The sequence below is a fragment of the Pseudopodoces humilis genome, chromosome 25, assembly GCF_049639895.1.
Source record: "Pseudopodoces humilis isolate 2021_Gansu_Grassland_sample_001 chromosome 25, ASM4963989v1, whole genome shotgun sequence".
In the NCBI taxonomy this organism is placed as follows: Eukaryota; Metazoa; Chordata; class Aves; order Passeriformes; family Paridae; genus Pseudopodoces; species Pseudopodoces humilis.
Genome location: NC_142224.1, coordinates 3,461,014 through 3,485,360, shown reverse-complemented (window position 1 = coordinate 3,485,360; position 24,347 = coordinate 3,461,014). Strand labels below are relative to the sequence as shown.

Below are 24,347 nucleotides of genomic sequence, written 5' to 3'. Positions count from 1 at the left end.
TCTGTCAGGTCTGAGCTGCTTTGGAGGAAAGTTCATTCCCTCCTGAGCACACAGAACGTTCCCAAGACAAATCTCTCAGTCCCCAGCTGCAACTGGGATTTCTTGACAGTTTTTTTTCCTTCCCCCCAGCACCAGCCAGGGAGGTTGAAGAATAACTCAGAAGGGAAGGAGCTGCTGGATCCAGCTCATGGCTGAGATTAAACCCCTCCACAAGGTGAATTTCCCCTTGAGTGCAGGATCTCCTCAATCCAGCCTCAAATTCCCTCCTGGTTCAGAAGAATAAAACCCAAGAGAGGTGCTTCCCATCCCAAATATTCTATTTCTGAGCTGGGCTAAGGGGTTTGAGGCTGCAGTTTGCTAAGAGCAGGTGGAGGAGCCAAGGTAAGCAGAGGATTTATAACACAACAAAGTCTTCCTCATTCTTAGTTACTGCTGACCTACAAAACACAGGAAAATACACTGCAGGAAACCTCCTTAGGGTGGTAAATCATTGATGGGAGACATTTGCTGATGGACTTAATCTGTGTCCAATAACATTTAGATTTTAAATTTAAAAGTATTTCCCCAGGAAAGAGGTCAAGGACTGTTTACTGACCATGTAACCCTCCTTTGGCTACAGGAGAAAAAATTTACTCTGGATCCTCTGACAAGACCCAAAAAAACCCCACAGGTCCTGAACTCATTTATTGCAAAATGTATCAAAATTTCATGCAGGTGGAGTAACCCAAACTTCCCAGCAGCACTTCATAAGAGAGAACCCTGGCTTTTTTGTTACAATTTCCAACTTTTGTCCCTTTTGCCTGGGATCCCTCCCTGGACATTTAACCCTAACCCAAACCCAAACCTAACCCTAACCCATACCTAACTCTAACCCAAACCTAATCCTAACCTAACCCTAACCTAATCCTAACCCAAACCTTACTCATACCTAACCCAAATTCAAATCTGACCCTAACCCAAACCTGACCCTAACCCAAACCTAGCTCAAAACTAACCCTAACCCAAACCTAGCTCAATACTAACCCTAACCCAAACCTAACTCTAACCCTAAACCAAACCTAATCCTAACCCTAACCCTAAGAGAGAGACATGTTTTTTTTAGCTTCAATTCCCAACTTCTGCCCCTTTTCTCTGTGATCCCTCTGTGGTCATCTAACCCTAACCCTAATCTAACCCTAAAAGAGAGCCATGTCTTTTTTTAGCTTGAATTCCCACCTTCTGCTCCTTTTCCCTGTGATCCCTCCCAGGACATCTAATCCTAACCCAAACCTAATCCTAAGAGAGAGCCATGGTTTTTTTTTCACTCCAATTCCCAACTTCTGCCCCTTTTCCCTGTGATCCCTCCCCTGGCATCCTTGCTGAGCACGTTCCCCTCTGTCAGCCCAGGCTCATCCTTCACCTCACACCTGGATCCTGGAGACTTTGGTGCTCCAGGAAAAACAATTCCAGCTGCCCAAAAGGGCCTGACCTGAGCTGCTGGAGGCCTTTGACCCACACACCACACGGTGACTTCCTTGTTGACCACAGCCCCGTTATCAGCTCACACCTCCCTGGCGCCGCTGGAGAAGGTCAGGCCCAACTCTCCAGGCTCTCCAGGGGAATTCAGGAAGAGCTGGGCACAAGGAGAACCTTCAGTTCTGTGGTTCAAACACCTTATCTGTGTTTGCCTCGCCAAGAAATGGGTTTATTGGCAGCTTTTCTGCCCGTCTGGCTCCCGCAGGTGTGGGTTGGGAAGGATGGGAGGAAGGGATGCTTGCTCTGTGGCTCTGGAGGAGTGAGGGGCTGCAGCAGATTCCTCCAGGGAGCAGGGCAGATCTGGAGGTGTTTTTGGGCTCTGATTTGTCAGAACTTGCTCTGGCTGACAGGTGGGTGAGGGGGAGACTGGGAGTCGAGGCCTGTTGCTGCTGGTGGATAAAAGTGGAATTTCCAGGCCTCTCTTTTTCAGGGTCTAAAGCTCCCAGTCAGCACAAGAGAACAAGGAAAATCAAATTTCTTCTTAGTCTGTGTTTCTTCCAGTTCTTCTAATAACTGGACTGTAAACCTGATTTACTTAAACACAAGATTTTGTCCTGCTTAATTTCTTCTCCATGTACAAAATATGGACACCACTTTCCCGGGACATGAACACCTAAAAACTTCCAAGATTGCCATGTAATTCTCACATAAACACAGGGAATTCTCACTCCATGACCACCAGCACGTCAATCTTACCGTGAAATCCCAACAACCTTCTGCTTCTTTGGGTACCACAGTGAAAAAATACATTTTGGATATGTTTTTGTTCAATTCAAAGCGTTAACAACAACCAAAGAACCGCATAAAACCAAGTGCTGCAACTTTAAAATTGCTTGTGAGTATTTCTGAGATCAATGAACCCCTGGGTGGTGTAGAGAGAAAATCTCTGCCCTGGCTAATTAGGGTTTATAGCCTGTTTTATTTTGTCAGGAGAAGCTGTGAGGAAGAAAGGTTTATCTGTAGGAATTGCATTTTTACACACAGTTTTACACACCTTTCTAATGGTGGTGGATATTCAAGTGCCCAGCACAGCGAATCAGCAGGAATGATGAATCAACAGGTCTGGGCCAGGGTCCATCCCATGAAGATAGCTCCTATCTCAGGGGTTATAAAGTGAATTAGAGAGGCTGGTGGAGTAAGAGACAAAAGCACTATGAACCTGTTAATTGAACACCTCAGCAATGCCAGAAATAGAACTGCTGTGTTAAAGATGAGCCAGCTGGGGCTGCAGCTCGTCCTTGTGCCTGGCTGGGAGCATCCGTGGGTTTTCCAGGGACATTCCTGCCTCCACACTGGTTTCCTGCTGTGCTGGGCCAGCGGGACCATCATCTCAGAAATGAGGCTTTGGCTGTCTCAGGGTTCTGCCAGCAGCACCAAAAATTCAGGGAATCACCACAGGATGAGCCAACAAGGCTCCAAGGTCAGTTCCAGGTGACTCCTTCCCTCTGGCACTGGATCTTTTCTTTAGGCATTTTTACTGAACTTTTTCTCCTCACAGCATTTAAAACTGCTTGACTGGAGCAGCCAGGGGCAGCCTCTAAGCGCCACGAGCAGCACCAGGAGCAGTGTCTGGCAGAGGTGACACTCTGACAGGTGGGACAACAGCTTCTGACTGAAGGATAAAATCAGCAGCAGCTTCATTTCACACCCCCGAGCTCCCTCCCCAGGGAACCCAGCCCTGCCTCCCTCCTCACAGCCACAGCAGCCTGATGCTCTCCAGGAGAGGCTGAACTCTGCAGTGGGTGTTGAAAAGGGACTTTTCATGCTCTGTCAAGAGAGGCACAACTCAAAGAAACCCAAGGAAAACCCGTGACCCTTCTCCAGATGCCAAATTAATTGACCCTGCACTCCATCTCTCTTATCAGCAGTCCCAGGGAGCTCTCCTGAGGTGAGGGAATTTCACTCCAGAGTGTGCTGGGCTTTCAGGAGGTTCCACAGAAGCCTGGAAAATGAGCTGTCAGCAGCAAATACTTCACAAGTGCAATAAACCCAGTGGCTGCACCACTCCTCTTTTTATTATTCCAAGGAACTGTTAAGGGAAACTCTGTGAACCTCTGGTCTTTGCATTGATATCCTTTGGGTTTGTGGGGGGAAAAAAGGACCCAAAATATTTTGAAACTCTGGTTAACTGAAGTTAAGGAAACAAGAATGGGGAAAACAAAAACTTTGAGCGAAGTTCCGCATGCATATCTTTGGTTTGGTTTAAAGCAAACCAATTCACTCATTGAAATATCGCTGCAATAAAAAAAAATTGACATATTTTATTTACAGCTGCCTTCCACCCTGCCTTGTACAAATAGGACCTGGAGGCACAAATCACAGAGATAATTTTGTCACCTGTTGGGGACCAGGTTTCCCTTGGGTATCAGAATGGTTCTTACCTCCATGGAGGATTGTTATGAACAAACCTGCTGAAAACCTACACAAGAAAGCAAGGATGGGTTTTTTTCACTGCCACGTCCCCCAGCCAGTGACCTGCAGGGGTTTTGCAGTGTTTGCTTGTCTGTTCCCATTCCCAAAATACCCCTTTGAGCTTCCAGGAAGCCTCAAAGTTCTCCCAGGGTGGAACTGCAAAGGAAGTGAACAAACCTTTTGTCTCTTGGGAAAGCAAGCTTGGAAAATGTGGAACCACCACCACAAGTGTATCTTTGCTCAGAAAAAATCACATTTGTAGGGGCCTTTGAGGTCTCTGCCAGCAGAACTCACTGAGTGAATTTAAAACATGCACAGGCCACTTAGGGGTGCTGGGAAAGGCTCAAAAAGATGGCTCTAAAATGCTTGAAAAATTCACAAATATCCTTCACATCAGAGATCAGAAGGGCTGCACAGAACACATTGGTAAATTAAGGTTCTTATGCCACTTGTGGTCTTCTGTTTATTGTTTTATTAACTTAACAACACCAAGGACTTCAGCCTCCTTCTTCAGCCTACAAACTATTGCTAATCCACAGCAAATGTGAAAATATTTCAAGGTTAAGCAAAAAGAATATGGATTCCTCAACACATGTTTGACCAAATACATCCTTAATTAAATCTGTGTTCTGATAATTCAGGTAAAGCTGCTCTGTCCCAGACACCCCCTCCCTTCCCAATCCAACTTTATCCATTGCCCAGGGTAAGTTCAGCTCCTCCAGGAAATGAGTTGGTGGCTGTTTTACTGTGCAGAACACAAAATACTCCTGCTTCTGTCCCTTCAGAGCTCTGAGAATGCAGCTCCTCTTCATTGCAGCTGCAGGGCTTCATCCCAGGAATCCAGCAGTCAGAAGAGGGCTGAGCTCCCCAGGCTGGTTTGATGTTTGCTGTCTGATAGAGAAATTCAGAATAAAAGCAGAGTGGAAATGCAGTGGACACCAAGAGCCACCTCTACAGCCAAATCCAACAGGATGAACCCAGGACAGGAGCTGCAGCACCAACCAGGAGCTGCAGGATCCAGGCAGGTTCAGGCCTTTGCAAACTCACTGCATCTGAATTTCAAAATTATGCAAATGATCCTCCCATAATTACACCGAGCCCACACCGTTATTAATTTCAAACTCTGAGAGGCACAGCCTAAAAAATTCAGCAGCTGCTGGAGGAAAATGATCAGTTCAGGAGAAATCCTGCTTATTTGAACTCCTGGTTTATTTACTGCTCTAAACCAGCACACATGAAGAAAAACAGCTGAATTACCTGAATTACCAAGGGTTGAGGGTTGCTGCAGATTGACCAAAGCTTCCTTGATCTCACACAGGGTCTTGGCAAGGGGGGAAGCTGCCACCAGACCCTCGACCTCCAGCTCAGTCAGGTAAACCAACTGGAGAGCTAAACCTGGAACAAACAGGGGCATTTTTAAACCTAAAGGAAGAGACTCTTCATGGCTGAAAGAAGGAAATCTTGTCCTGGGCAGAGAGAATGCTGTGAAGATCACAGAATGATGGTGTAGAATATCCTTGGCCTCCCCAAATTAGCATTTAATTATTATAATGACATCCAGACTCTTCACTACAGGTGGTCACTTAATATAAAGGTGTGAAGGGTCTGTAGGGATGGAAATTCCTTGACTTCTCTCCTACAGAGGAGGATGTAAAGGGATGGAAACTCCTTGACTTTTCTCTACAAGGGGATAGAGGAGGCAGAAGTGGCTGCCCTGCACCTCAGCAAAAAAATTACGTGAAAGCAAAAAATAGAATAAATGGGGAAAAGCAATTCTGCATTTGCTGTGTTAGCAAACACAGACACCCCTTTTACCCTCTTAGCACAGAATCAGCCTCCTCTGACAGCACCTCACTGCTGTGGCACTGCCCTTACCGTGCTCTTCATGCCCAGGCAGGCTGGAAAAGGGATCTTTCCTGCTCAACAGCTCAGGATCCTGCGGGATAAAAAGAGCTCAGAAGTTAAAGAAATGGAAAAACTCTCAGAAAGGTGAGAGATGGCCCCAAACCAGACACCTGCAGCTCACCTGCCCTTCGGATTTATTTTCACTGGCCAGGCTGTGCAGGGAGGGCACGGCTCCCACTGCAGCCTGTGCTGGGATCCTGAGCTCCATCTCTGGGTTTGCAGCTCTGCTCCCGTCAGGAACGTTCCCAAGCAGCACTTCCAGAGCTCTCATTAACTCTGTCACCTCTTGCCATGGGGCACCTGATGAACCCAACATGAAATTTCCACGGGATTCCCAAAACCACTTGGAAAACCGTGATTAAATCCAGAACAGCACCAAGAGCAGGAGCCTTTCTTTGGAAATGTCTCAGGATGCTTCATTTCATACAACATCTCCAAATAACCCCGTGCTCACTCCTCCCTGAGCTGCCAGACCTCTCCTCTGGCTGAGCTCAGGTGCAGACAGGCTGCCAGCTCTTACAGAAAACTTTTCTGGGCTCTCTCATGTGGATGAGTCAGGTCTTTTTTTCAGCCTCCTCAGTGCTGCTGCTGTCCCTGGCTCTGCACCCTGCTCCTCTCACCTGCCTGGAAGTTGTTGTTCCAGTGATCTGCACCCACTGCTGCCCAGCTCTGCTCTGCAGCTTTCTGCCCACAAATCCCTTGCCTGGAAAAGGTTTTCAGGCCTTCCCAGTCCAAAGCTTGCACCGTGTCCTGCAGAAAGCAGCAGTGTTATATTTTCCCCACCCCACAATCGGCATTCAGCCCCTCGTATAAAACCATATAAAAATCTATTTTATGCCAAAATAAACTACTGAAAGGAGCAACACCCATCCTTTGATAAACTTTCACTTCAGGGCAACCATTTATATTAAAAATCGTGATGGTTCCAAGGCTCCCTTCCCCCAAATGCCTCTCCCCACTGACCACGAGGCTCTGGATCCTGTGGCTGATCCCGTTGTGGAACACCAGCACGTCCATCCTGTGCTTTGCCAGCTGAGAGGCCAGGTGCAAATTCTGATCCTCCAGCTTGTCGTAGAGGGTGCGGACACTGAAATCCTCCAGGAGCCTGGGCCTGAAGCTGTGCTCTGAAACACGAGGGGAAGGCTCACACTCACAAACACCGCACACGAGGGACTGTGAGCTGATCTCCCACGCTGCCTGCCCCTGGGAATTCTGTGTTCTGTGAGGAAGGAGGACGGATGAGGCAGGAGATGTGAGAGAAGGTCTCGTTCCCTAGTGAGGGGGAGGATGACAGAGCGTTACTATCAGCTCCTAAATTGTCCAGAAATCTGCCGGGATGCTCCCAGAGCTGTTCCCTGAGCTGCCCCCAGCATCACTGCCTGCTGCCATCTGCTGTTCCCTGTGAACATCCCGGAATTCTCATTCCCAGAAAGCAGACGAGGCCCGGGAGTCATGTGCCTTCAGGGAACAGAATAACCAGCGGAGGAAGCCAAGGAAAACACTTGTAAATCTTTATTTTCTTCACCCGACACCTGAACTCCCTGCTGTTTTAAAGGGCTTGTCAAGGAATTCACTCTCTTAACTCCTCAGGGAAAAAATCTCCAACCCATCCCAGTGTCAGGGGGTTAAATTCCCTGGAATAAACCCAGGGTGGAAACGTGTGTGCCTGTGGAAATGCACACAGCAAAGTGCCCGTGTGGCCTCCTGAGAGTGCAGGAAATTCTGGGTGAGCAGGCGTCAAAAATATTGCACCTGAGAGAAGAAAATGGGGAGGAAGTGGGGGAAAAGAACACTTGGGGCTGGCCCAGCACTTCACCTGCACTGGGCACTGCTCCTCTCTCTCCAGAGCCAGCATCTGCTCCAGATCCACGAGGACCAAGCATCTGATAGAACTTGAGGCTGGAGAGAAGGGCAAAGAGGGTGAAGAGCATCTCATTTTTCTCAGTGACATCAGACCCCAGCTCAAGCAGAGGATGAATTTCCTGGGGAGATTTTTTGTAGGACCACGCAGAGGCTGGTCTTTACCTGTCCTTAAGGAGGATGTACTCTGGTGGGACGTGGGGCTCCCCCAGGCTCCTCCATCGTGGCTTCCAGCTCTTTAGGGGGCTAATTTTGGGGCCAGCAGACTGGAACACGATGGCCAGGGTGGTCAGCACCAGCACGAGGAAGCCCAGGACAAAGAGGATTGCTGGGGAAGCCAGGAGGGAGGGTGAGAAGTAAGAAACACAAAAAAACCCCCATTTATCACCTTCTGCTCATTTTACTTCTGCTTCTTCTGGGAGAAGCTGGGGCAGGAGGAAAGTGTTTCCAGGACTGAGGGATCCAGTTTATAAATTTTATAGATAATATATAAAATATTTGTATGTTTTATAGAGCCAGGATTGTGCTTGCACGCCACACTTTCATTTCTGCTGTTTCCTGGCCTCCCCCTGAAGGACTGGTGTGTGCACAGCACTCACACCCACACCTGGCCTGGAGCAGAGACCTTACCTGACCTTGTGTTTAGCTCTTAGTCAGCTTTGAAATGCTGGATTTCATTTCATCTCGGTTTATCATGGAAATACTCTGTCATTTTCTGCTTTCCAGCCAAGGAAAACAAAGCCCTCAGTTCCCTGGGCTCTCCAAACAGGGTGTGGGGAGAAGCACGACTGCTCCTTCCCTCTCTCAGCACCTCAGCTCCTGCACAGACAGGTTCTTGGCCAGAGAGCAGTGGACTTTGGGAAGCTCCACAGGAGCAAGGGATTAAAGCTGGCTAAGCAGAGCTTTGGTGGCATTTCCAAAGAAAATTCTTGTTTAAACACACTGAAAGAGGACAGGAAAGGTCATGGGTAAGAATGGAGGGTGAAGGTGGGTATCTCAGAGTTCTGGCTGTACCTGTGATTGCAGCCCAGTTGGGAGCCAAGTGCAGATGCTGCTGCTTCAAAATGCCGTGTCTGGCCAGCTGGAACAGGGAGGAGGGCTGGAAGGACACGTCCCCAGGGTCACAGCTCACGTTGGCTTCTTTCACTGTCACAATCAGGAAGCGTTCCTGAACAGAGCTGTCCCTGAAGACAAATGTCCCAGGCTCCAGGAAAACATGGGCAAACCTGGAAGAGAGAAATGAGGAAGGTACCAGCTGACCCAAGCTTCCTCCAGCCTCCCTCTGTGAGGATGGTTAAACACAGGGACCTGAACACAGCAAAATTTGGTATTTTCACCACCAAAGACTTGCTGATTCTGTCAAAAACTCACTCACAGGTCCTGCCCACCACACTGTTACCCACAGCAGGTGTTACCAGGAGATGTTGAGCTGAGTCTCCTGGATCAGGTGGTCCAGCCTCCGGAAGGGTCCGAAATCCCAGCCTGGGTTGTTGTTGTAGAGATGTTGCTTCTGGTAAACGGGGTAGTGGCTGGAGGCACGGTCTGGGGATGGGGCAGCACAGGGTCAGTGGCTCTGGACCACCTCAGCTGGGACAGAACTGTGCAAAGAGCACAGTGGAACCGTGGAACTGCTTTTATAGGGCCATGCAGTTTCATTTAATTGAGTCTAATTACTGCCCCACAGAGATTCATGCTGTCTAACACAGGACCAATTTTGTCTCACTCTACAGCAATCCAGCCAAAAAGCTGCAGGTAAGCCCCTGGCAGAGCCCAGACTGCAGCTCTGGGGTCCAGGAGGTGAAGGGATGGATCCATGCAGGATGCCCAGCGTGGAGCCACTGCTCTGAACAGGTCTGGACACACAGATGTGCTCAGCCCCAGCCACACTCACCCTGGGAATTGATGCTGAGCTGGAAAAGGATCGTGTCCCCTGCTTCCAGACACACCACTGGGTTAGGGATGAGGGGCAATGCCTGGCTGTCTTTGGGGGAACTCCTCTGCACTCTGTGCCCTTTCTGCAGCAGCTGATCTGAGGAAAAATCTCCTGCCACAGGCAAGAGAAGAAACAAGAATAAAAGTTTCCTCACTGCAAAGTGACCAGCATGTGACAACCCCCGACCCTGGGCAACAAAGAATTATCTAATTTGTATCTGTGGGCAATTACAGCTCACAAAGACAAATCCACTCACCTGGCAACAGATCTGGCTCCAAACAGAGTTTCTTTCTAGTTCCTTGGAAATCCCGAATCCTGCAATCTGTATCTGACCCGTTCCCAGGGAGTTACCCACACAGTCAGTGAATTCCCCACTGTTTACTCCCAGACAAAGCAAGGTATTTCCCTGCTTTCTAAATAGTTTGGAGCATCTAATAATGAATTCCCTCTGTGGCAGCTTGCTGTCCAGTGGCTGTGCCAACATGGGAGGAAATGGATGGCCTGGTGTGGCTGGAAATTGGGCTCCCTCTCAAGCCTTACCCGTGAGAAACGCATCCAGAACTTCTGTGCTGGAGACAATGAAACCCAGCACTCCCTGGGGACTGAACAGAACCAGATGCACCCTCTGGCTGCTCTGAACGTGCTCATCTGGGCCCAGAACGTTTGACACCTCCTGTGGGAAGCAGAGGGAACTCTGATCAGGGATTCAGCCAAAGGGAACTCTGATCACTGATTCAATCGACCCTGGTTTGTGGTCAACCTTCAGTGCAGCTGTAAAAGGCTGCTCTAGGTGTTTTTCCCCTGTAATTCAGGAATTGCTGCCTCACCTGGAGGAGTTCCTTCACCCCACTGTGGTTTCTGGGCTCTCCCAGACCTGCACATTTAGGAATCAATCCCTCCCTCCACACCTACCCTCACTTGCCCCTCGTTCATCCTCAGCAGCAGCTCCCTGTGGGTGCCAAAGCCCAGGGAGAGGCGTGGGGCTCTCAGCAGGCACAGCTGGTCACAGAGCTCCTCAGCAGAGACGTACTGCTTGCAGCGACATCTGAAAAAGGGACAAACCCTTGGTCAGTCCTGGTCCCTCAGCAAACAGCTGCAGCAGAGCCCCAGTCTCTCACAGCCCACAGGGTGGATGATCCTACCCTGTCCCCAAGGAACAAAGGGTGGAGCAATCCCTGTCCGTCTCATCAGCACAGTGCCTGCTCTTCAGGGCCAGAACGTGACACCACCCGTGCTTGGTTGGTGTCTAGCAGATACCACCTTCACTCTGTGACAGGGCACTACACCCCTCCCCAAAGCTCAGCTCCAGGAAAATGGTTGAAAGGATCAGAGTATGATCTTGACCCAGCAGATTTCTGTGCAACCCATGCCAGGGTGAGATTTTGCAACACAGAAATTCACCCACAAAGAGCAAAAAAGTGGTGTCATGTGAGAGGAACTGTTTTCAACATCTCCCTGCTAATGGCAGGGGGTTGGAACTAGGTGGTATTTAAGGTCCTTTCCAACCCAAAGCATTAAGGATGTCGAAGGGGGGAACAAGGATTGATTTCTAGTTGGAATTAAATAACTTTGAATGTCCCTTCCAAGACAAACCATTAAAGATGTGGGTGGGAGTGGGACAAGGATTGATTTCTAGTTGGAACTAGATGACCTTTAAGGTCCCTCAAAACCCAAACCATTCCATGATGATTAAAGACGTGTGGGGAGGAACAGGGACTGATTTTCTCATTTCTGGCCTACCTCTAACAGAGAGACCATCCACTTCAGAGTGGCTCAGCCTGAGGTGAGAAAATGTGAGCTCTGTCCACACTCCCCTTGTCTCCATCCAAGACACAAAACCACCAAGTCATGAAATACAGGAAATTGAAAATTTGAAATATTGAAACTACAGGAAATCCTCCCCAGGGAGATGAACAGCACTGATGGCTGAGCACTGAAAGCACAAAGCTCCACAGACAGGAACTCCACCGACAGAAAATTTCCCAAAAAAACACCTCCCACAGCCCAACCCTGCCGTGACCTCGTGGGCTCAGGGGCTCAGGGCTAACTGAGGAGTGTTTTTGTGCTGGTGGGACTCACATGCCCAGCTGTGCGTGGAGCTCCCCTCCCGCTGGCCCGCAGGCGGGAGCGCAGTCGTGGCGCTCGGGGACGGCGCAGCGGCGCGTGGACGCCAGCCGGACCTCGCCAGGGGCACACAGCTCATCCACCTGCAGGAAAACCCAGCCAAACACGCTCCAGAGCTTCAGCTGAGCTGCAGCATCCTTAAAGTCCTCCTCTTCCCCACTGCTGTGCTTCAGACATTTGACATAAAGGCAATCCTGATGCCTTCAGTTTTATCTTTCACAGTTTCCAGGTTGTGCACTGGTCCCTAACTCTGAACTCCACACAAAGTGTCAGCGAGTTCTCCTCACAGCTCAGGCACACACAACAATCCTTCCCCAGCCCCACAACCAAGGGCAGCGCTGCAGCTCCAGGCCCAAAAAGCACAAGCAGCAGGGAATTGAGGAGAGCAATCTGGGAGGATGGGACTGCATCACCTGCAGCTGCAATTGCACAATTCACCCCGAGATGGAAATGGACCAGAACTGATCCAAGGGTGAAACTCCTGAGCCGGGGCCCATCTTGGGTGGAGCCACGGCCGGGCTCTTGCAGTGCCCAGGGTGATCCTTGGAAGGGCTTTTAATAAATCCCTGCTTTATTCCTTTAACTCTGGCCAGCCCCTGCTCCAGGAGCCTCTCCAGGCATCAGTCCAACAAGGAAAGCATCAAAGAAAGCACAGAAGAATTTCACCTCCCAACCCCTTATGAGGTTCTAATTTTCTTCAGCTGCAAGAAAATATTTGAAAGAACCAGGGTATAATTTGGACACTCTAGATTGCTGTGGAACCCATGCCAGGAGGGGCTTTTGCACTACGGGATTTAATTTAAAAAGAGGAAAAAAGTGGCATCATGCAAGGTACAAACAAGAATTGGTTTTAGTGTCTCCCTGCCCGTGGCAGTTCTAAAGAACTTCATATTAAAGGAGGTTTAAATTCCTGCACCTGTCATCCATGTGAGACATTGTGCTGCTCCCACTGCCCTGGCATGGAATGATCCTTCCATCCCTTACTGAATTTAAATTTAACCTCACAAGATCCTGGTAAAGAAAACCTCCTACAAGAAAGAGCCAGTAAAATACCTAAAAGATTTGTTTGGCTTAGCCTAAGGCCTGAACACTCCCCCTCTCCTGCACATCACACAACAATTTTGGTTCAGAGCCTGATTTTACCTGAGGTCGGCAATCCTGATCGCTGTTGCTGTCGGGATCTTTCTTGCCTCTCTCATCATAATAAACATAACCTGCCTGGCAGATGCAGGAGGCATCTGAGTGCTGGAAGGCTCTGTTCAGCCCATGGCAGGTACAGCTGGTGGCACCTGGGAGAAGAGCTCGGATTTAGGGTGGGGAATACAGCCTGGAACAACCGTGCTGGCTGGAAAGGAGCAGCACCTGTGCTCACAACTCTTTGTCAAATCCCACTGCTCATTTCAGTGCCACTGCTGGAGTTTGTGCCCCTCTTCCAGGGCAGAGCTGAGCCCCAGGACAGCCAGCTGGGGCCAGCCTGCAGCAGCACAGCGTTAGAGCATCTCCTGCAGCACCCATTTAGCCAGAGATGCAGAAAGGCCCAGCTGCTCGTTGGCAGCAGGGTTTTGTCAAGCCCTCTGTTATTTTGTACGCCCTGAATGGGGTAAGGACCCAGCCAGGCAGGGCTGCCAAGCCCCTCTCTCATGCCTCAACAGCCTCAAATCCTCCTGATTTGAAAGGCTGGGCAGTGCTGCACATACACTAAGAGAGGAATAAACACTCTTTACTTTCCCAGTTTCCAGCCTTTTCCCATTTTTTCATGCCCTCAGGGCTCAATTTTGGCTCAAAAGCACCCTGAGATTTAATAGAATCCCCCCAAATCCTGGCTAAAGTGATCCTGGTGAAACTTCACCACTGTCAAAGCAAGATAGAGCAAGAATTAATAGAGCTGCTCAGCTCTCCTTTCCTTTAGGGAGATCAAATCCTCTTGGGTCAGAGTGTAAGAAGGGAAAAAAGAGCTTTGCAATTGGAATCCTTCTCCTGGGTGGGATGGGAAGAGCAGCTGGGCATGGGCAGCACCCCCAGCTCCAGGAGGATGCCAGGAACATCAGGAAACACCTCAGCAGAGGGAAAAATTCCGCTGACACGCAAAAAACTCACCCGGCTGCGAGGAAGAAGAGCTGCCACAGGGGAAGCAGGCAGGCTGGGCAGGGAGGTGATTGAAGGTGCCAGCAGGACAGGCCTGGCAGTCCCCTGGGTGCTTGGCAAAGGGGCTCCTCCCGTGGGTGCCCGGGGGACAGGGCAGCGGGGCAGGGGACAGGGCAGGGCAGTAGTGGCCACGGGGACAAGGCTGCTGCTGGTAGCTGTCACTGCCTGGAGAAAGGGGTGGCATTAGGGACCCCAGCAAGTGCTGAGAGAGAGGCAGAGAGCGCTTGCTTGTCCCAGTGATCCATCTACACACGTCTCTCTATATATAGACACGAGTCTGTATAAATACACACTTTTTAAAGATCAGCGCTTTTCAGTCTAATTCATATTGAAATATAAATCTCAGTTTTTTCTTTCCCCCAGCCCTTCCACCGGCTAAATCCAGTGGCAAACCCACGTGACAGCCCACACCAGGGTTTTATAACTGCAGAGGATTGAGAGCTTTGCCCACACACATCTCAAAACTCTCTGCTCCCAGTTTAAGCTCCTCTTTCTTGCCCCACTCCCCCGTGGCAGCTGAATTTACCTGGTGGGCAGGTGAAGCCAGCTGGGCAGGGCTGGCAGGGCGCTGAGATCAGGGGGTCACTGCGGAAGGTCCCTGCAGCACAAACTCTGCAGAATCTCTCAGCTGAGCCCCTGAGGCCAGGCAGGCTGAGGGCCATGCGCCCTCCTTCGCAGGGCACCGGCTGGGCACTGCCCGGGGGGCAGTAGTACGGGAACACACACCTGGGAGGCAAACAGGGCAGCAAAAGGGAAGGAAAATCTCTGAAAATGATTTCTGCATTCAATGATCAGTGAAAACACGGGGCAAAACTAAAAGAGGTTCTCATCTGATCCCAAGCTAAGCAGAAACTATAAATCCCCGCCCTATTCCGTCACCAAATCCGTGACTGCAGCCACGAAGATTCCTTGGCTTTTGCACCATGCACAGAGGCTGTGGTTCAGGTTGGATCCTAGGCACAATTCCCAGTTTTTGGTGTTTCCAGGAGCTGGAGGCTGGCTGTACCGAGCCCCAGGTACTCACAGCTGCTCGGGGCTGGTGTAGGTCCAGGATCCCTCGGGACAGTGGTAGCCAGCAGGACACAGGGGAGGCTCTCCTGTCACAGCACCGCAGTAAGAGCCAGGCCTGCAGGGCTTGGGATTTACTGACCCTGGGGGAGAAACAGCGCTTGGTGTGACAGTCCCAGAACAGGAGAATCTGTGTTTGGGAGGCAAGAGAGCAAGGAGGCTTTTCCATAAACTCTCTGTTTTTCCTGCTGCTCCCAGAAGGGCACAGAACTGTTGGGAACCAGTTTATTATTTAGTATAGCATGCTGACACCTCAGTGCTCAGCACTGCATGAAAATATCTCCTTTTCCCAGCCCAGAGCACTTCCTTGGCAACTTCAGCTAAAAAAAACCAAGGAGGGCTGAGAGGGATCATGGCCTGGGAGGATGGGATAAGAGTCACTGCTAAATCCCTGCTGATCCATCATCTGGGCTCAGAAGTGACTGGAAAGAAGGAAAACAAAGTGTCACCTGCTGGGCACTCATAGCCAGGTCTGCAAGGTATTCCCTGGGTGTTGGGGAGCCCTGTCTGGGCTGGATCCGGGCAGTAATATCCAGGAGAACAGGGATCACACTCTTCCAAGGATTTTGCACCAGGCTGGATCCTGGAAGTGCCAGCTGGACAGAGGAAAGCGTCCCCTTTGCCAGGGCACCAGTAGCCAGGGGGACAGGGATAATCCTCAAAGCTGGTCAGGCCTGTGGGGAACAGAAAGGAGTGAGGAAAGGAAAGGGGGCTGGGTGGACAGGGGGAATCTGGGACAAAAGCTCTTTGGTGGCTGTGGGCAGGAATTATCTCTCCCTTTCCCTATCTCATTGTGAGGAATTTTGTAACCCAGAGGTGGGAAAGGGAAGGAATTTTATCATGCAAAGGAGGGAAAGGGAGGGAATTTTGTCACCCAGAGAGGTTAAAGGGAAGGAATTTTGTCACTCAGAGGGGTGGAAGGAAGATAATTTTGCCATTCAGAGGCAGGAAAGGGAAGGAATTTTGTCATGCAGAGGAGGGAAAGGGAGGGAATTTTGTAACCCAGAGGCAGGAAAGGAAGGGAATTTTGTCAATCAGAGGCAGGAAAGGGAAGGAATTCTGTCACCCACAGAAGGAAAGGGGAGAGAATTTTGTCACCAAGAGGTGGAAAAAGGGTTGGCTTTGCTCTGCACTCACCTGGCAGGGGACGGTGACACTCCAAGGGCACTGACTGAGAAAGGACAGTGACACCCTGAGGACACTGAGAAGGGACAGTGACACCCTGAGGACACTGAGAAGGGACAGTGACACCCCGAGGACACTCACTGGGAAGGGACAGTGACACCCCGAGGACACTGAGAAGGGACAGTGACACCCTGAGGACACTCACTGGGAAGGGACAGTGACACCCCGAGGACACTGAGAAGGGACAGTGACACCCTGAGGACACTGAGAAGGGACAGTGACACCCCTTGGACACTCACCCGGCAGGGGACAGTGGAAGCCCGGCGGGCAGGGCTGGCACTCCGCCAGGCTCCGCGCTCCCGGGTGCCCACGGAAGGTCTGTGGAGGGCACTCCCGAGGGGCCAGGACACTGCTCTGCTCACTGCCATTGCTCCCAAAGCAGTAGTGTCCCAAAGGACACGGATGGGCCTCGGAGTCCCCTAAAAATCAGAGGAAGAGGGTTTAGGGTGTGTCCCCAATGCCACCAGAACACCTTTGCTCTGTGTCCTGCACCGTCCCAGCCCTTCCTCTGCCAGGTGGCACCCAGGGATGTCACTGGATTAACTGGTCAATGCCTCTCTTCTCTGCAGAGCTCATCGCTGCCAGGGCTGTCCCAAAATTCCACATCCAACATCCCAAGCCATCCTCTGGGATGGGGGAAAAACGGGGTGGGAATGGTGGAAAAATGGGATGGGGTTGGGTAAAATGGGAGAAAAAGGGGCTGGGATTGGGGAGGGTGTGGGGGAAATGGAGCTGGAATGGGGAAAATGGAATGGGAATGGGAGAAATGAGAGAAAAAGGGGATGGGATTGGGGAAATGTGGGGGAAATGGCTGGTAAAGGGAAAATGGGGCTGGAATGGGGGAAATGGGGCTGGGATTGGGCAAAAAGGGAGAAAAAGGAGATGGAGGTGGGGAATGGAACTGGAATGGGGGTAAATGGAATGGACCTGGGTAAAATGGGAGAAAATGGGGCTGGAATGAGGGGAATGTGGGGAAAAGGGAGCTGGAATGGGGAAAATGGGGCTGGAATGAGGAGAAATGGAGCTGGGATTGGGAAAATATGAGAAAAGGGGGCTGGGATGGGGAAAATGGGGGAGAAGGGGTTAGAATGGGGGGAAATTTGGGAAAATGAGGCTGGAATGGGGAAAAATGGGATGGGAAATGGGGCAGGAATGGGATTGGAAATAGGATGGAATCAAGAAAAATGGGATTAAAAGGGCTGGGGACGGGTGAAAAACTGGGAAAAATGGTGGGGGGAAGGGTCTGGTATGGAGGAAAATGGGGCTGGGAAATCAGGGATACACAAAACTCTCCCAAAAAGCAGCTCCCAGCCCTTCCCTCAGTGTTTAGCACCCAAACCTGCTTTGCACCAGTGGCCAGGCGGGCAGGGCAGGCAGTCCTCCCTCCTCCCAGCCCCTGGAAGAGCCCTGAGAGTGTTGGCAGGACACGGCGTGGGCACCTCAGAGCCCTCCAGGCAGTAGTAACCTACAAAAATGTGTGGAAAAGAGATAAAAGCAAAACATGCAAATCTTCCAGTGGCAAAAATGACAGAGCCAGAGTCTGCTGTTGCTGTGGAATGAACTTTTACAGCTGTTGGGAAGTCAGGAGCCTTCAAACTCTTCTGGACTGACAGCTCAGCACAATAAATTCCAGGTGGCCTTTTTGGTCTGGCATACTTTGGTCCAAAAAATGCCAAAATGAGGAAATAGATGAGCAATGATAGTTTTAATTAGACATAACGCAATGTATTATGCAATATATTATACACTCCACCTGGTCAGCAGCAGGTCAATGCCCTGAGGCGTGGATATCACTGAGATCTTCACCTACCTGCGGGACACAGCCCTGCACACACCTGGCCCCAGCGGCAGCCGGCCAGGAAGCGCCAGGAGGAGGAGAGGCCTTGGGGAGCAGCCTGGGAGCTCCCAGCCAGGCAGAAATATCCAGCAGCACATTTCCCTTCCAGCTTGCCATGCCTGGGGCAGAGAGGAGAAGGAGAATTTGTGTACTCTGAGCTGCTGCTGCTGGTTTGGTGCAAAAGCAGTGGATTGGCACTGGGAACTCTGCGAGGCTGGCAGTGAAAAATAACTTCTTATATGAGAGAGAAAATAGACACGTTTTTCCAGTTATAAAAACATGTAGATGGCTGATGTGAGCCAGTTCAAATTCCATGAACATTGTGGGTGACTTTCCACCAGGCTGGACTTTCTGCATTATTCCCATGGTTTCATAAATGCCACCCACAGCTCTTTCAGCTGCTTCTTTGTGCCACAGCAATGATGCCAGACCGCTTTTGCCTCCCAGAATTCACAGATCCAATGCCTCTGTACCCAAATCTGTGGCTAAGCTTATATTTCTTTTTCTTTGAGTGAGAGAAATGCAGCAGAGGAGTCCGGAAGAACTTTCCCAGCACAAAACAAGGATGTCAAACTGCTCCAGAGGAAGGGAAAAAACACCAGGGTGAACTGAATCCTAACCTGCAGTAGTGGCCAGGGAGGCAAGGCAGGCATTCCTTCTCATTCCAGAGGCCAGTTGTGTTTTCAGGAGTGAAGGTGCCTTCAGGACAGGTGAGAGGAACTCGTGTCCCTAAAAGGGAGAGCACAGAGACAAAAATAAGATTGTTGTGGAGTGACAAGGCTCTCGAGCTGTACCAAGTGACTCTCAGGTGGCCACTGTGCCATGCTGGCTCGTTGCCACCTCCTCATCACCCGGCCTGGGGGAGACACTGAGGATTGCACATCTCTGGGGTCACGGGCAGGCACAGCAGGTGCCAGTACCTGGGGGACAGTAGCAATGAGGAGGGCAGCGCCTGGGGTCCCCTGCCACCAGCTCCTGGCAGTAGAATCCTCTCTGGCACGGGATGCAGGAGGCAGAGCCCGGGGCTGGCTGGTACTGCCCGGCAGGGCACGGCCTCGGCAGGGCTGTCCCTGAGCCACAGAAGTGACCCTGGAGGGAAAGAGAAGGGAGAGCATTTCATGGAGGTGGTGATGCCTTTCTGGGCTACCTAAAAACAGAGGCCAGATAAAATGAAGGGAATAAAAAGCAGCTCTATTTGCTGAAGGGCTTTCAGGTACATTTAGGGCAGACAAAGCCCCCACAGCTCATGGGTTTGACACTTTTCTAAGTTTGGTCCATTTGCACACTGGGGGTTCATCTCCCAATTCCAGCTGCAGGGAATGAAGGAATTTCCCCCAAGTTTGCTGCCCCCAACTCCCTTTTGTTTCCATCTCTGGGGCCTGAGGCAGTGAGGTGTCCTTGATTGCCAGGCCTGGAGAGGAATTGTTGTGTCTGCCCAAAGTGGGGAAGCAGCAGCTCCCAGTGTGTGTGGAGTTTGGAGTTCCACACTGAGGAATGGCAGGATTACAAATGTGTGAGAAACAGAAAAGCTGAAATCCTGAGGCATCATTCCTCCCCTTTAGAGGCTTGACAAGGCTTCTACCTTATCAAGTCTCTTTTCTAAATATCTACTAATAGCAGTATCTATCTAACAACAGCAAAAATCTGCCAAAGCTAGGGGCTGGATAAATCCCAGGGTCACCCAGACCTCTGTGTGGATGTGACCAGCGTTTCAGGGTGACCCTTTGCCACTGTGGGCCACAAGCAGCCCTGCCCAGAGCTGAGATCTCCCCTCAGCAGTACCTTGGGGCACAGGAACGCCGTGGGGCTGACGGAGCTGAAGTTTGCAGGGCAGTAAAAGCCCTCGGAACAAGGTCCTGTGGGAGAGCTCAGCCCCGCGCTGGCACAGAAAGCCCCGGGGTAGCAGGGCACACAGCTGTCCTGGGAGCCACCTCCTGAGGGACACAAACACCATGAACAGGGACAGCTGCCAGCACCAGCGGCGCTCTTTGAACTGCGGGCCTGTGGCCACCATCACCAGCCACACATGGCCACCGACCCCAGGGGCCACTGCAGTCACCACAGGACAGCCACGGGGGAGGTCACACTCACCAGTGGCGTTGTTGAGGGTGCCAGCTGGACAAGGAACTGGGAACGGAGTTCCCTTGGGACAGTAGTGGCCCAGAGGGCAGGGCCCGCTGAGGGGGAACCTCGGTGTCCCCTGTGGGGTGGCATCGGCGGCTCCTCCTTCACAGAAGTAGCCGGCGGAGCAGAGCCCTGAGCACACACAGGGAGGAACCCCTCACACCCCAGAAACCTTCTCAGAGCAGCCAGAGCCCGTCCCTGTCCCGGGTTATCTGTGCTGATAGCCTGGGCTGGTCACCTTTGCTTTGCCTTTCCTCTCCCCATTAACCCCTGGCCTCCATCCCTCTCTTTACTCCACTGACCTCACTGCTGTTTGCTCTCCTTATCTCCTCTCTAACTGTCCCTGCGCTCTTCCCTGCGGGAAGAATTCTGCTCTCTTCCTTCCAGGAATCCAGCCTGGAGTTTTGGCCCAGGCACAATTAATCTGTGTATAAATGGGAGGGGAAGGATTTTGGAAAACAGAAAGAGCAGAGATAAAATGTTAAAGCAAAGGGAGAGAGAGCAGAAAAAAAACAAACAAGGGAGAGAAGGAAAAGCAATGCAGTTACAGAAATAGCTGTTAAATAAAAATAATAATAAAACCAAATAAAAATAATAATAAAACCAAATAATAGTAGTAATAATACTAATATAAAATAATAATTAAATAAAATAATAATAAAACCAAATAAAAATAATAATAAAACCAAATAATAGTAGTAATAATACTAATATAAAATAATAATTAAATAAAATAATAATAAAACCAAATAATAGTAGCAATAATACTAATATAAAATAATAATTAAATAAAAATAATAATAAAACCAAATAAAAATAATAATAAAACCAAATAATAATAGTAATAATACTAAAATAAAATAATAATTAAATAAAAATAATAATAAAACCAAATAAAAGTAATAATAAAACCAAATAATAACAGTAATAATACTAAAATAAAAGAATAATTAAATAATAAGAAATAATAAGAAAATAATGAAACATTAAAATAGAATGACATTATAATAAATAATAGAATTATAACTATTATAATTAAATAATAATAAAACCAAATAAAATAATAATAATAAAACAAAAACAAAATAATAAATAATAATAAATAATAAGGAATAATAATAAACCAAGAAAATATTAAAATAGAATGGATATTATAATATAATATTATAATATAATATCCATTATATTTTTAATAATTATATATTATATAATATAATAAATAATGATAAATATAATTAAATAAATAATGATAATGATAATAATGACAATGATGACAATGATGACAATGATAATGATGTTGATGATGATGATGATGATAATAATAATAATAATAATAATAATAATAATAATAATAATAATAATTTGAAACCAAATCAAATAATAATGAAACCAAAAGAAATGTTGAGTGAGAAGAATGAAACAGAGGGAAGAGGAGGGTGATATGCACAGCCTCTGGGTGTCCTGCCATAGCCTTTACCCCATTCCCAGAGATGTTTCCCATTTCCCCAGATGCTCCAGCCCCAGTCCCTACCGCTGGGGCAGGTTTGCTGTCAGCCAGACTCACCATCGGGCTCCCAGTTGGCCTCTCCCTGGCAGAAGCTGCCAGCAGGGCACTGCCTGCAGGCTGTGGGTGCCAGAGCCCCCTCCAAGGGGCTCAGTGTCCCCTCGGGACAGGGCAGGGGCACGGCGGTGCGGCCTGGACAGAAGTACCCTGCCATGGAGAGGGCCAGATGTCACATTTCGGTACACACATAGAAAATAAGAGCCTTGTTACCCTTGTAAAATCATGGCTCAGGCCTGCTACTTCGGCCAAGCACAGCTAACAGCCAGCCTGGGAAGATCCGTAAGAAAATCTGCACTGGGGTCAAGAAAAGGCTTCTGCCCCTGTTCCTTCCCTCTGCAGGGAATAACCAAAAGGACAGTATTCTTCCCACTTTTCCAAGAACTTTCTCTCTAAGGTTTTTCTATGATAGTAATAGTCAGCAACGATTATTTAGAGTGAAAGTGAGCCAAAATTTTATATACATATATACAAGTGGTATATACAGGTAGTAGTAGTAGTATGCTATATAGAAGTAGTAGTAGTAGTTAGTAAATATCCATGTTTCATTTGGATAATTGCAGCTTCTCTCTTGGGACTCTGCTGCTTGTTCACTACAGTGGAAGCTGTTAGCAGTGAAACATCTTCTGTTTAGGAGACAAGAATGTAAGCACTGTTGGAGAGGAGAGTTTTTGACAGATGTGTGTACTGGCGCTACAAACCAACGAACTGGGGCGCAGTAAGTCACAAACCAATTAGAACGGAACACGGCGCCTTTAGAAAACCACGTAGACATAAACTGCGAAGAATATTGCGCATGAGGAATAAACACCTTACACATCCATCCTTGCAGCAAGGAGGAGACACTGCTCCCAGCCAGGGCACATCCCTCACTCCCTGAGCGGAGAGAGGAGGCTGGCGGTGCCCTGGCAGGGCTGTGCTCACCTCTGGGGCAGCTGCGGGGCTGCACGGTGCCAGCCCCGGCACAGCACAGCCCCGGCGGGCACGGCAGGCAGGCGCTGGCCCCGGGCTCGGGGCTGAAGGTGCCGGGCTCGCAGGGCAGCCCCAGCCCCGAGCCCGCCGGGCAGTAGGAGCCGCTGGGACACCGGTACCCATGGATCCCATCCGAAGGGCACGGAGAGGAGTTTCCTTCCAGGCAAACATAGCTGGGGAGAGAGAGAATCCGCCTGGATTCCGAATGGCAGCTGCTGGGGGCACGCAAAGAGCCAGCCCTGGAAAACACAGCTTGGTCCAGCTGTGCCAGCAGCTTCGCCTCAATTCGTGCCCTGAAACCCCCGGGAAAAGGCTTTTTTATCAAAATAATATTATAATATTATTTAATATAATATATCAATATCAATATCTATATCTCCATCTCCATCTCCATCTCCGTCTCCATCTATATCTATATCTATCTCTATCTCTATCTCTATCTCTATATCTATATCTATATCTATATCTATATCTATATCTATATCTATATCTATATCTATATCTATATCTATATCTATATCTATATCTATCTCTATATCTATCTCTATATCTATCTCTATATCTATCTCTATCTCTATCTCTATATCATCTATCTCTATATCTATATCTATCTCTATATCTATCTCTATATCTATATCTATATCTATATCAACAACAATATTAATATTAATATATATTTAATTCTTTTACCAAAATAAATAATAACAAATTTGACCTGTCCTAGTTGAACTTTAAACCTTCCCAAAATTTCCATTAACCCTAAAAATAAGAGAACAAGAAAACATTAAAGAATAATGATAAATAATATATAATGATATATCATATAAAATTAAATGTCCTGGAGTGACTTTATATATATATATAAATATATATATTTTTAAAAATATATAAATAAATATATTTAGATATAATTATAATAATTAATATTCATAATTAATTTAATTAGCAACATTAATTATTGTTAATTATAATAATTGATTCGTATAGTTAATATTATTATGTAACAGTACATAACATAACATAATAACGTTATTATATTATATATATTAATATATAATATATATTATATATATTTATGTATTACATAATATTTATATATTGTACTAATATAATATAATATAATGTAATGTAATATAATGTAATGTAATGTAATATAATATAACATGATATAATTTAATATAATATAATATAATATAATATAATAATTTAGTTACTATTATTTAATTTTATTTAATAATAATGTAATAATAATTTAATAGTGATTTTTATTTTTTACACCAGGCTGCTTGGAAAGTGTTCTCATTCTGGAAAAAAAAATAAAAAGCCTTTGAAAATGAAAATATTTTTACTTCAAAACACAGGGCTCAGGTGTTCAGTCCTTGGTGACTTCGCTGAGCTTCTTTTTATCCCCAGTGCTCTCTTCCCTCCCTCCCAGCCCCTCAGAAATTCAGAATTTCTGATGATTTTAAATTCAGAAAAATTTAAAATTCAGAATTCAGAAAGCCTGATGATTCAAAGAGCTGAGCAACAAAGAAATGAGAGCTGTGATCAGACAGACAAAGATTCGAGCGATGGAGTTTCTCTAGAGGAAAAAAATTCCCACTCCTGAAGGAAAACAACAGAGTGGGAAAGGAACAGCACTGAATGAAAACCAGAAACGCAGCTTCTTTTTTTGCCTGGAATCAAGAGCAGTTCCAAGTGAGCAG

At 48.1% G+C, this 24,347-nt stretch overlaps 1 protein-coding gene across 1 annotated transcript in view; it reads right to left on the bottom strand.

Annotated features, from left to right (window-relative positions):
• Positions 1–4,547: 4,547 nt before the first annotated feature.
• The window catches only part of LOC148182589 (uncharacterized), a 46,206-nt gene continuing 26,406 nt past the window's right edge, over positions 4,548–24,347 (bottom strand). Inside the window, exons 39-66 of the mRNA XM_088066720.1 lie at positions 22,594–22,814; positions 21,673–21,819; positions 20,076–20,240; positions 19,767–19,918; positions 18,905–19,073; positions 18,605–18,713; positions 17,958–18,103; positions 17,487–17,612; positions 16,387–16,566; positions 15,412–15,636; positions 14,919–15,045; positions 14,421–14,620; positions 13,847–14,059; positions 12,893–13,038; positions 11,705–11,832; positions 10,538–10,670; positions 10,166–10,298; positions 9,584–9,736; positions 9,108–9,234; positions 8,707–8,918; positions 7,858–8,020; positions 7,649–7,731; positions 6,796–6,956; positions 6,453–6,582; positions 5,941–6,132; positions 5,803–5,880; positions 5,185–5,322; positions 4,548–4,818 (exon numbers count right to left, since the gene is read on the bottom strand). Coding sequence (XP_087922846.1) covers positions 4,775–4,818; positions 5,185–5,322; positions 5,803–5,880; positions 5,941–6,132; positions 6,453–6,582; positions 6,796–6,956; positions 7,649–7,731; positions 7,858–8,020; positions 8,707–8,918; positions 9,108–9,234; positions 9,584–9,736; positions 10,166–10,298; positions 10,538–10,670; positions 11,705–11,832; positions 12,893–13,038; positions 13,847–14,059; positions 14,421–14,620; positions 14,919–15,045; positions 15,412–15,636; positions 16,387–16,566; positions 17,487–17,612; positions 17,958–18,103; positions 18,605–18,713; positions 18,905–19,073; positions 19,767–19,918; positions 20,076–20,240; positions 21,673–21,819; positions 22,594–22,814 — 4,201 coding nt within the window. The 3' untranslated portion in view covers positions 4,548–4,774. The remainder of the gene's footprint in view (positions 4,819–5,184; positions 5,323–5,802; positions 5,881–5,940; positions 6,133–6,452; positions 6,583–6,795; positions 6,957–7,648; positions 7,732–7,857; positions 8,021–8,706; positions 8,919–9,107; positions 9,235–9,583; positions 9,737–10,165; positions 10,299–10,537; positions 10,671–11,704; positions 11,833–12,892; positions 13,039–13,846; positions 14,060–14,420; positions 14,621–14,918; positions 15,046–15,411; positions 15,637–16,386; positions 16,567–17,486; positions 17,613–17,957; positions 18,104–18,604; positions 18,714–18,904; positions 19,074–19,766; positions 19,919–20,075; positions 20,241–21,672; positions 21,820–22,593; positions 22,815–24,347) is intronic.